Source organism: Coregonus lavaretus, assembly GCF_964263955.1.
Source record: "Coregonus lavaretus genome assembly, chromosome: 13".
In the NCBI taxonomy this organism is placed as follows: Eukaryota; Metazoa; Chordata; class Actinopteri; order Salmoniformes; family Salmonidae; genus Coregonus; species Coregonus lavaretus.
Window position 1 is genome coordinate 47,660,552 of NC_140000.1, and position 12,067 is coordinate 47,672,618.

The 12,067-nt window shown below is 43.8% G+C and overlaps 1 protein-coding gene and 1 pseudogene across 2 annotated transcripts; one reads left to right on the plus strand and one right to left on the minus strand.

Annotated features, from left to right (window-relative positions):
* Positions 1–3,136: 3,136 nt before the first annotated feature.
* On the plus strand, positions 3,137–4,734 carry LOC311140721 (protein LLP homolog). Its single transcript, XM_084175906.1, has 3 exons — positions 3,137–3,281; positions 3,760–3,990; positions 4,082–4,734. The coding sequence occupies exons 2-3, from the start codon at positions 3,771–3,773 to the stop codon at positions 4,249–4,251; spliced, it is 390 nt and encodes a 129-aa protein (XP_084032032.1). The 5' UTR covers positions 3,137–3,281; positions 3,760–3,770; the 3' UTR covers positions 4,252–4,734.
* Positions 4,726–11,577, minus strand: LOC311140722 (src substrate cortactin-like; annotated as a pseudogene). The gene is made up of 15 exons (XR_014615507.1): positions 11,494–11,577; positions 10,354–10,437; positions 10,026–10,099; positions 9,507–9,636; positions 7,993–8,103; positions 7,834–7,888; positions 7,600–7,710; positions 7,371–7,481; positions 7,228–7,283; positions 7,030–7,099; positions 6,764–6,912; positions 6,462–6,695; positions 6,166–6,337; positions 6,004–6,072; positions 4,726–5,806 (listed from the first exon to the last, which is right to left on the minus strand). The product of XR_014615507.1 is annotated as a src substrate cortactin-like (transcript).
* Between the last annotated feature and the right edge of the window lie 490 nt (positions 11,578–12,067).

A 12,067-nucleotide genomic window follows, 5' to 3' on the forward strand; every position in this document is an offset into this window, starting at 1 on the left:
CTGTTCAACCTCTCTTTCGTAACGTCTGAGATCCCCAGAGATTGGAAAGCTGCCGCGGTCATCCCCCTCTTCAAAGGGGGTGACACTCTAGATCCAAACTGTTACAGACCTATATCCATCCTGCCCTGCCTTTCGAAAGTTTTTGAAAGCCAAGTTAACAAACAGATCACCGACCATTTCGAATCCCACCGTACCTTCTCCGCTATGCAATCCGGTTTCCGAGCTGGTCATGGGTGCACCTCAGCCTCGCTCAAGGTCCTAAACGATATTATAACCGCGATCGATAATAGACAGTACTATGCAGCCGTCTTCATCGACCTGGCCAAGGCTTTCGACTCTGTCAACCACCGCATTCTTATTGGCAGACTAAATAGCCTTGGTTTCTCAAATGACTGCCTCGCCTGGTTCACCAACTACTTCTCAGATAGAGTTCAATGTGTCAAATCGGAGGGCCTGTTATCTGGACCTATGGCAGTCTCTATGGGGGTGCCACAGGGTTCAATTCTTGGGCCGACTCTTTTCTCTGTGTATATCAATGATGTCGCTCTTGCTGCTGGTGACTCTCAGATCCACCTCTACGCAGACAACACCATTTTGTATACATCTGGCCCTTCATTGGACACTGTGTTAACAAACCTCCAAATGAGCTTCAATGCTATACAACACTCCTTCAGTAGCCTCCAACTGCTCTTAAACACTAGTAAAACTAAATGCATGCTCTTCAATCGAACGCTGCTGGCACCCGCCCACCCGACTAGAATCACTACTCTCGACGGGTCTGACCTAGAGTATGTGGACAACTACAAATACCTAGGTGTCTGGTTAGACTGTAAACTCTCCTTCCAGACTCACATTAAGCAACACCAATCCAAAGTTAAATCTAGAATCGGCTTCCTATTTCGCAACAAAGCCTCCTTCACTCATGCTGCCAAACATGCCCTCGTAAAACTGACTATCCTACCGATCCTTGACTTCGGCGATGTCATTTACAAAATAGCCTCCAACACTCTACTCAGCAAATTGGATGTAGTCTATCACAGTGCCATCCGTTTTGTCACCAAAGTCCCATATACTACCCACCACTGTGACCTGTACGCTCTTGTTGGCTGGTCCTCACTACATATTTGTCGCCAAACCCACTGGCTCCAGGCCATCTATAAATCACTGCTAGGCAAATCCCTGCCTTATCTTAGCTCATTGGTCACCATAGCAACACCCACCTGTAGTCTGCGCTCCAGCAGGTATATCTCACTGGTCATCCCCAAAGCCAACACCTCCTTTGGCCGCCATTCCTTCCAGTTCTCTGCTGCCAATGACTGGAACGAATTGCAAAAATCTCTGAAGCTGGAGACTCTTATCTCCCTCACTAACTTTAAGCATCAGCTGTCAGAGCACCTTACCGATCACTGCACCTGTACACAGCCCATCTGAAATTAGCCCACCCAACTACCTCATCCCTATATTGTTATTTATTTTGCTCATTTGCACCCCAGTATCTCTATTTGCACATCATCTCTTGCCCATCTATCATTCCAGTGTTAATACTAATTGTAATTATTTTGCACTATGGCCTATTCATTGCCTTACCGCCATAACTTGCTACATTTGAACACACTGTATATATATTTTCTGTTGTATTTTTGACTTTGTTTACCCCATATGTAACTCCGTGTTGTTGTTTTTTTATCACACCGCTTTGCTTTATCTTGGCCAGGTCGCAGTTGTAAATGAGAACATGTTCTCAACTGGCTTACCTGGTTAAATAAAGATGAAATAAAATAAATATAAATAAATAAATATACGGCGGAGCTGATGGCCATACTGTTGGCCTTGCAGTGGGTGGAGGAAGTTAAGCCAGACAGAGTAGTTATTTGCTCTGATTCATGTGCAGTGTTAATGAGTCTTCAGTCCTTTAGCTCACGTAGCAGACAAGACCTGCTTTATGAGGTGCTACAAACCCATGGCAGGATTAAACAGATGGGTATTCAGATAAGATTTACATGGGTTCCAGCCCATGTGGGGGTGGAGGGGACGAGGCGGTAGATGAACAGGCTAAACAAGCACTTAGTAGTGGGGATGTTGATGTTAAAGTGTCAATGAGCAAAGCAGAGGCAAAACGACTGATATATACAGTGATGGTGAAGAGATTACATTGACATTGTCGTGTATTGGGATTATGCCTTTGTTAAATGTTTTTCTTGAAGAAAAGGAATGTTGTTTATGTTAGGTCAAATGTAGCCGTTTGGAGGGTGACGCCCCAGGGGAGACTGGTGATTGGCCAGAAGAGGGAGCCACCCATCTTTTTGCATTGTTTATAAATAGGGGCTAGACAAAGAAAGGGCAGAACGGCCATTGCAATCTGGGACGCCGTTCTCCAGACACCGCGGGTCTGTAACTTATGCTGTAACCTTGTGATATTAATAAAAGCCTCTAATCATGGTGCAGCCTAAGCGGACTCTTTGTTGACAGCAATAATTGCCAGCATTCACCCGATACGACAACATTTTAGTCATTTATCAGACGCTCTTATCCAGAGCGATTTACAGTTAGTGAGTGCATACATTTTCATACTGGCCCCCCGTGGGAAACGAACCCACAACCCTTGCGTTTGTCGGCTCCATGCTCTACCAACTGAGCTACAGGGAATGGCAGGAGCAGTGGAATGTAAATAAAAAGGGAAGGCATTTATTTCAAGTACAGAGGAAAGTCGGGGAGGGGAGGACGGCAGGAAGGGGCAGAAGAGAGGAGGCTATTTTTACAAGATTAAGATTGGGACACAGCCAGTTGAATAAGACATTACATGTGATAGGAAAGCATCCATCAGGAAAGTGTGATTATTGTCAGGAAATAGAGACTGTGGAGCATTTATTGCTACAGTGTGAGCAGTATCAGAGGGAAAGAGAGAGGGTGAGATGTAGTATGAGGGAGAAGGGGATACAGGAAATTAGTTTAAAGAGTATATTGAGTAGAGCGTCATTACATATAGTCTCAAATATTTTGTTATCTTTTTTAAGAGAAACGGGGTTGGCAGGTAGGATTTAGTTTATCCCTGTCTCTGGCCCACACTCCAGTACGGTAGGTGGCGGTAATGCACCATAACGTTGGATGCCAACCGCCGATAAACCCCACTGAAGAAGAAGAAGAAGGTAAATGAAGAGGGCGTAGATTGTCGCAAATGTGTCCAACATAACGACCGTCTGACATGCTTTACGGTTGTCGAATATACAAACACGTGTGCGCTGACTGCTTATTAACTGTACGGAAGATTCATCTGCGTCTATGTATGTTGACAGTCTTTTATTCTTTACGATACCATGAATATGAGTAAATTGAGTACACCGAATATGAGTTATTTAAGTACAAAAACATCGAATGGAATAGGCCTATCGATTGTTCTAAAACAATCAGTTTTCTTTAGCAAGGTAGCTATTAGCCACGTTAGCTAGCTAAAATGCATGTTTATGTGAAGTCTTGCACATTTAAGGACAGTAAAATCATGGACAGTTTAACGGCAGTTCATCATGATTAATTATACAAGAACGGCGATTTATGATTGAGGGGGATTTGGGCTAGACGAATGTCTTTGCTGGCTAGCTAACGTGGCATGATAGGAGTTGATGGCATGAGTGTTTACATGAGCCAAGAACTCAGTCTTATGTGTATGGCTCTGCAGGGACTGTCACTGATCTAGAGTTAAAGCCAGTCAAGATGTCTTATGCAAGTGGATCCGTGTTTCCATTATGTAACCCTGTCTTTCAGAAAACCTTAAAATGGCCAAAAGTCTACGAAGTAAATGGAAGAGGAAGATGCGTGCAGTGAAGAGAGCGAAGAACGCCCCTAAGGAACTGGCTCGGCTAAAGCAAGCCTTGGCCCACGGTGGCACAGGAGAGATCTCCATGAATGACATTCAGGACATAGCTACAGTGGTGCCAGCTGCCAAGATAAAGGAGAAGAAAGTGGATGCAGACATGGAGGGAGAGGAAGTCGATGGTGAGAACACACACATAGATCACACGCCCATAGATCAAGCATTTTGTGTCCTTTCCCATGTCTTTGAGTTTTGACACCTTTTGCTTTGCAGATGGAAAGATGGACATGGACAGCAAGCGCAGTAAGACGACCCAATTGGACGAGCACGGACAGTACCCAACGTGGATGAGCCAACGACAGGCTAAGAAACTGAAAGGCAAACGCATGACGAAGAAATCCGGAGGAAAGGCCAACAAAAAAAAGAAGAGCCTTGCCTGGTAGCCTGGAGAAAACCAAAGGACTTCTAACTTAGAACCTGTGACACACAAGCCTTGAATATCATGTATCGGAGATTGAACACATGATCTTTGTGGACTTAATTTGTCTTGTGTTAAAAGTTAAATGGTGATATGAGGCAAAGGATCTATATTGTGCAACCCATTGTCTGTACGCCCATTTAATGTATGAAAGGAAACACGACAGTTGTGTGTTGGGCACAATTGTATAATACTGCATTGACATAATTCACTTGAATGAAAGCCATGTTTTCTTATTGCTGTGGTATACAGAAGAAAATATGGCAGTTTCTTCACCTTTCACCCCAATAATGCTACTACCTGTTGGTAGCTCCATTCCTGTTTGATTTGCTCTTCTCCCTGTGGCCTAGCCCATCAGTACAAAGACATTAATTATACATGTAACATACTGTCCATATAATCTTCTGGCTGTCATGTTGGAGTAAATAAATGTGTTTCTGTAAATTAAGACATTTTATTGATTACATGCAGTTGATTCTAGAAATAACATTTTTAACCTGGCGTTTCAGATATTATGATTTGCCAAAGTATGAAAATGTAATTCAAGTTAATAATTCCATCAATAGCCAAAATACGTAATTCTCTGTAGGTAATCATTATTGTTTTTAAACATCACATTCCATAGCTAAATGACTTACATAATCCTTTGAAATGCAAGTGTATGAGAATATCACTGGACCATTTAGCAATCAGCCTTTATAAGGTGAAGCCCTGCATCCCACCCTGAGCAATATGAAGCACAATGACTATCCATTATATGGCATGACTACTGACCGGATATAAATCAATTGACTAGAAAACACATGGGGAGAATCTCAATTGCATACTCCTTGCGTCCTCACCTCAAAACCCATTGGATGAGAAAGCCAGAGTTCCCTCCCCTCTGACCTTCTCCTGCTAATTTGCACCCCAGTATCTATTTGCACATCATCTTTTGCACATCTATCATTCCGGTGTTAATACGAAATTGTAACTATTTTGCACTGGCCTATTTATTGCCTTACCTCCATAACTTACTACATTCGCACACACTGTATATATATTTTCTGTTGTATTTTTGACTTTATGTTTTGTTTACCCCATATGTAACTCGTGTGTTGTTGTTTTTATCGCACTGCTTTGCTTTATCTTGGCCAGTTCGCAGTTGTAAATGAGAACTTGTTCTCAACTGGCTTACCTGGTTAAATAAAGGTGAAATAAAAAAATAGGTATTGAGAAGGTGAGGATAGAGGAGTATGCAACTGAGATTCTCCCATGGTACAATCAAACTTTACCTGTCAGATTGGAGCAATGTGCTTATGTTCCCCCTGTGAAAAGACCCACAGCTCATGGGTCCTATGGACTCAGGTATATGTCTGTGTGTTGGAGACTGTATAGGCAAGCTCACTACATCATTTGCACGAATGTAGCAGGGAAAAGTCCGAAGCGTCCGTGACACTGTCCCTTCCACCAGCCTTCGTCCACCATCTCTATGTTAGTGATGACATCATCCGGGTTGAAGGAGATCTCATCATCTGCCTCTTCATGTGTGAGAATAACATTATTTTAGTATTTTGTCTCCGAAAGGGTTTATGGACTTCTGTGTGTTGAGCAATGTTTAGCATTGATTACTGTATTGATCCACAATGGAAGTACCTACATCACAGTATGGCCAATAAATAGATGAGAATTGTGACATGATATCACAACGCAGTCACTGATACAGTAGAGTACCTACCTCCTTGGTAGTCATAAATGGCCACTGCTGTCTGACCGCATGTCAGGTCCTCATAGTCATTATCCACAGCTGGAGATGGGACACATGGAAGAGTCAGTCTTTTGATATGACTCAGTAATGGGTTACCCAACCCCTCTACCCCACTGGGTGTGGCACACTAACCTGGAGCAGGTACTGCGACAGCTAAACGTATTGGTGCGATATCCTCATACTCTCCCTCATCCTGCTCTGGTTCTGATTGGGTCTGCTCCTGAGGTGGCTCCGCCTCCAGCAGGTCACTTGACCGTGGGGGCAGGTACGGGGGCTGGTCATAGTCTGGCTCCTCCTCTTCCTCCTGAGACCACAGAAAAGGAGTAGATGTGAATTTCACCAATGAATTCTATAACGTGGCAGTGAAAAATAAATTACAGTTTTTAGTTCATCAGTGAGTTGCATTGAATTAAATCAGAGATATTTACCACTGGCTCAGGTTCATCTCTTGGTATCTGAGGCACTGCCCTGGCAGTGGGCACCTGTGGTGGTTGGGGCTTCCTCTTGGTCTCTGGAACAGATGGAGGTCTCTGCTCTTCAACAGGTGGAGGTCTCTGCTCTTCAACAGGTGGAGGCCTCTGCTTTGGAACAGGTTGAGGTCTCTGCTCTTCAATAGGTGGAGGCCTCTGCTGCTCTGCTTCCTCCTCCCTGCTGTTCTGTTCCTACAAGAGATACAGACCGCTGTGTCAGTGTGTGCGTGTTTATTGGAGTACCATTTTTATTGCAGTACCTGTTGTCTGCGTCGCGCCTCCTCCTGCTCTCTCTTCTCTCTAGCCTGTCTCCTGGCTCTCTCCTCCTCCGCTCGCTTCCTGTTCTCCTCATCTGATGACCGAGCCAAGTTTTCAAAGCGAGCCTTCAGGTTGCCTGCCCCTGCACTTGCTGCACAGACAGACAGGAAAAACAAAAACAGTATTTTCCTCTTTGAACTTGTAGTAAATGTTTAGCAAGCAGAACAACTTTAGCCTTTCTACGAGGAACAATAAAGCGCATACTTACATGCCTCCAATGGTAGTGTCTTCTCATAGGCAGAGGTAGGGGATTCCATGTCTGTGAAGGCCACTGCACTCTATAGAGCGTATGGGGATTGGGGAACCATAATTCCAATCAATGAGTAAACGTCATAGCCTGAGTGTGTTGGTGCAGGTCAATGTAAAATGGTTCAATAATTACTGTCATCCTGAGATAAAGACTCACTTTATCCATGCGGTCTGCCTGGACTCCATAGCGTCCCCCAAAGCCCTTGGCATAGTCTGAACATGGAGATCAAAGGTCAGTTTAATGTGGACATGGTCCTTGACTTTTACAAACACAAATGTGGTTAAAACTGTGTAACTGACCTTTCTGTGACTCATGCTTCTCTGTCTCTCCCTTGTAGTCGTAACCCAAGGCGGCCTTGTCCACTTTCTCCCTCTCCACCCCAAACTTCCCTCCAAAACCCTTTGAATAGTCTGGTGAGGGAGAGTGAGGGATGAGGTTGTTTCAAATATGAATTAGAGATCTAATATTAATAACTGACCATGAAACGTTTCTACCTACAAACAGCCCACAGTACAGTACCACTCTAACCTTTTTGAGACTGGTGCTTCTCTGTCTCTCCCTTGTAGTCGTAACCCAAGGCAGCCTTGTCCACCTTCTCCCTCTCCACCCCAAACTTCCCTCCAAATCCCTTAGAATAGTCTGAAAGATAAAAGCAGAGTGAGAAAGATGCCAGGATTAGCTGGGTTGGACAACAACATGCAGTCGGCTTACTTGGAAACCAGAAAGTATGTGAAAGTGTATGAGACTTCCTTAAGGCTGTACCTTTCTGAGATGTGTGCTGCTCCACCTCTCCCTTGTATTCAAAACCCATGGCAGACTACAGGAAGATAGAAGGAATGTTCATCACCAGGACGATCCCTCACCCTTTTCATCAAATCCTGTGATATCTTTGTATTTGTCAGTACGAGTATAGTTTCCCACCTTATCCACAAGGTCTTTCTGCACTCCAAATTTCCCCCCGAATCCTCTCTTTGCATCTGTCTGGGATGAGTGCTGCTCCACCTGCGCCACGTAGCCATGCCCCACTGCCCCCTGGGTAATTACACATGCATAATACATCAACACAGGAAACGATCTTTGATAAACTGTTGAAGTCCATAAAAGTTGCAATAGGTCAGCACACACAACTGTACTGTCTGACCGCATACGTTTTGGGGTTAGCAACACTGCACTGCATTGCCTTGTGCTTAGTGTGTTATTTGGACTTCACTGAAGACCTTATGAGTGAAATAAACTATATATACAAAAGTATGTGGACACCCCTTCAAATTTGTGGATTCGGCTATTTCAGCCACACCCGTTGCTGACAGGTGTATGAAATTGAGCAGAAAGCCATGCAATCTCCATATACAAACATTGGCAGTAGAATGGCCTTACTGAAGAGCTCAGTGACTTTCAACGTGTCACCGTCATAAGATGGCACCTTTCCAACAAGTCAGTTCGTCAAATTTCTGCCCTGGTCAACTGTAAGTGCTGCTATTGTGAAGTGGAAACGTCTAGGAGCAACAACGGCTCAGCCGCAAAGTGGTAGGCCACACAAGCTCACAGAACGGGACCGCCGAGTGCTGAAGTGCGTAAAAATAGTCTGTCCTCTGGAAAACTGCCTCTGGAAGCAACGTCAGTACAATAACTGTTCGTCGGGAGCTTCATGAAATGGATTTCCATGGCCGAGCAGCAAGCCTAAGATCACAATGTGCAATGCCAAGCATCGGCTGGAGTGGTGTAAAGCTCGCCGCCATTGGACTCTAGAGCAGTGGAAATGCATTCTCTGGAGTGATGAAACACGCTTCACCATCTGGCAGTCCAACGGATGACTCTGGGTTTGGCGGATGCCAGGAGAACGCTACCTGCCCCAATGCATAGTGCCAACTGTAAAGTTTGGTGGTTTTCATGGTTCAGGCCCCTTAGTTCCAGTGAAGGGAAATCTTAACACTGCAGCATACAATGACTTTCTAGACGATTCTGTGCTTCCAACTTTGTGGCAACAGTTTGGGGAAGGCCTTTCCTGTTTCAGCATGACAATGCCCCCGTGCACAAAGCGAGGTCTATACAGAAATGGTTTGTCGAGATCGGTGTGGAAGAAATTGACTGGCCTGCACAGAGCCCTGACCTCAACCCCGTCAAACACTTTTGGGATGAATTGTAATGCCGACTGCGAGCCGGCCTAATCGCCCAACATCAGCACCCGACATCACTAATGCTCGTGGCTGAATGGAAGCAAGTCCCCGCAGCAATGTTCCAACATCTAGTGAAAAGCCTTCCCAGAAGAGTGGAGGCTGTTACAGCAGCAAAGGAGGGACCAACTCCATATTAATGCCCATGATTTTGGAATGAGATGTTCGATGAGCAGGTGTCCACATACTTTTGGTCATGTAGTGTATCAACATCACATGATGAAACGTTATAACATGTCGTTTATTGGGGTGTGACCTGACCTTGTCCATGCGGTCTTTCTCCACTCCAAACTTCCCTCCGTAACCGTAGGAGGCCTTGGGAGCCTCTGCCCGCTCCTTCTGCTTCCCCACCTCATGCTCCTAGGACACCTTCTGTCTCAGCTCTGCTACACTGGGGAGATGCAGGGATCACACACACACACAAACATGCATGGAAGTACACACATGCATACACACATGCATGCATACATCAGAACTTTGTTGCATAACTTTATTCCCATTTTACATTATCTGCTAACACCGGGACTACATAGTTACACTAGTCTGTAGCTAACCCTTAGATTTACTCAGTCACCAACCCATATTTGGTAAGACACTGTTTTCACTTCCTTTTCCTGTTTCTACAGAGCTAAAGCAGCAATACACAGCTGAGATTACCATCCCCCATAGCTCTCCAACAGCATAACACACCAATCATACTATGATCTGTCTCTGATGTGTTACTTCTGGTCTGGTCATCTCAGGCTGACATCCCACCCACAGTTACTGTTCAATGGTTACCTGATGTGTTCTTTTCGACCAGACCCCTCAATGGTCTTGGCACCCCATCTCTGTTCCTGTTCTGACACATCATTCTGAAACACAGAACCCAAGTCCTTCTCATCCCCTAACTGTAGTAATGAAGACCAAGGTACCGTTGAAAACAGGACTGAGGCGGTTACAGACCAAGCATAAACAAAACATTAATTCCACTGGGAGAAAATATTGATTAGAGAGTGACATAGTAACAGACAAGTGTGTGCCTTATTAAATACACTAGCTCCATAGGGGGGACCCCCCGCCCCTCCCCCCTCCCCCTCCCCCTCCCCCCTCCAGCCCAGTAGCTAACCTCAAAGTCAGGGTCGGTCTCCCAGTCATCCCCCTCTGCAGCCACCTTTATGCTCACGTTGTGTCCCACCACTGACTTCCACATCTAGGAAGAGAAACAAAACAGAAGATTTGTACTGTAAGTCTAAGCATAGTGTATATATAGACAGAATAGTATGGATCAGATGGGTGCTGTGTGCACACAAGAGGGACCACAGCTTGTAGGTCCCTGGGGGAAAAACAAGTTGAGAAACACTGCTTTAGTGAACACTGTATTTGTGTGTACCTTGTGAACAAATCACCTGTACCTGCAAATAAGCTTCATGGCATTTAACATTTTCCCTTTGTCACAGTGGAAAAACAGACAGCTAACCACAAGTATATGGTCTCATTCTGCTGAGGTCACTAAAAAGGAAGTTGAGTTATTCATGCAGCACTGAGCTGCAGTGTTGTCATCATAAAAGAACACTATCATTATTCATGAATAGTTTAACAAACACAAAGTAACCTCATGGAAGTGGTGGGTATCTAACAGCTGCGCACAGCTGTCCAGGCTGATGTCAATATAACGCACAATTGGCCCAGCGTCGTCCGGGTTTGGCCGGTGTAGGCCGTCATTGTAAATAAGAATTTGTTCTTAACTGACTTGCATAGTTAAATAAAGGTAAAATATAAAAATATAAAATAAAGTGCAGTTACCTGATGGTTCCTCATTGTACCACACAAACTGCAGTCAGTTACAGCAGATACAAAGTCTGGTATTTGTGCATATATCTCAAGGATGTACATTTGAGGGCCATGCTTTTGGTATTTTGGTTTAGTAACAAGGTAATACAAAATATTTAATGTAAAAAATAACGGTGATAAAGGGAACCATATGGCTTATTTAAAGTAAACTGTTTGATACCTGCATTTTGTCTGAAAGTGCATTTACCCAATATAGTAATAAAACTGAACATAAGCTGGCTATAATTTACACCATAACTATTTATATCTTCCAAGTAGGCTAGACCTTCCGTTGATTAACTTTGAAAAATTATAGCCTATGAGAACAGTACAGAACTTATCCGCAACTTCCTGAAAGAAAGACGTTTAGAAATTCACGGTAATAAATACTTAATTCAAACAAAGAAACACATTATTTCATTGTAATTACACGTACCTTTGCGTTGCCAGAAATTTTTCCTTGATGTAATAATGTGTCACAAATGTATATTTTATCGTCTCTACCAGCGCGAGGATAGAGTTGCGCAAACTGATGATAGAGGAAACAGTGCGCGTGGCCGATGATATGCAAGTAGCTACTGGCTTGCTACTGTATCAAAGCTGGACACAATTGTATTAAAAACGATAATGATAGTTAAATAGCATACATCCGTATTCCGTAATAAACATCCATTTGTTTCCCCAATATATTTCATTTAAAAAATAGCCCAAGAGTAACCAACACTGATCATACAGAGATTTTACACTTCGGACTCGATTTACTTTGCACCAGTTATTTTCATAAGGTCATAAATCATGTGTAATACCCAATATTTGTCTTATCTTTTCACCTATTATGTTCTAACTTTTCCCCTTTGAAACTAACTGGTACAAATCTAGCCCTATACCTCTTAGTGGGCTGTGCGGAAAAATACCTATCATTATCAATCATCATCATCATCAAAATTCAATCTATACAGCACAGTAAAAGGTCATTTACAATAGAAGTTAACAGATGAAAAGTGAGTTAC

Bases quoted from the DNA above. Each gene is read 5' to 3' on its own strand.
- LOC311140721 (XM_084175906.1), top strand. From the start codon at position 3,771: ATGGCCAAAAGTCTACGAAGTAAATGGAAGAGGAAGATGCGTGCAGTG. The intron at 3,991-4,081 runs GTGAGAACACAC...TTTGCTTTGCAG, and splicing joins GGAGGGAGAGGAAGTCGATG to ATGGAAAGATGGACATGGAC.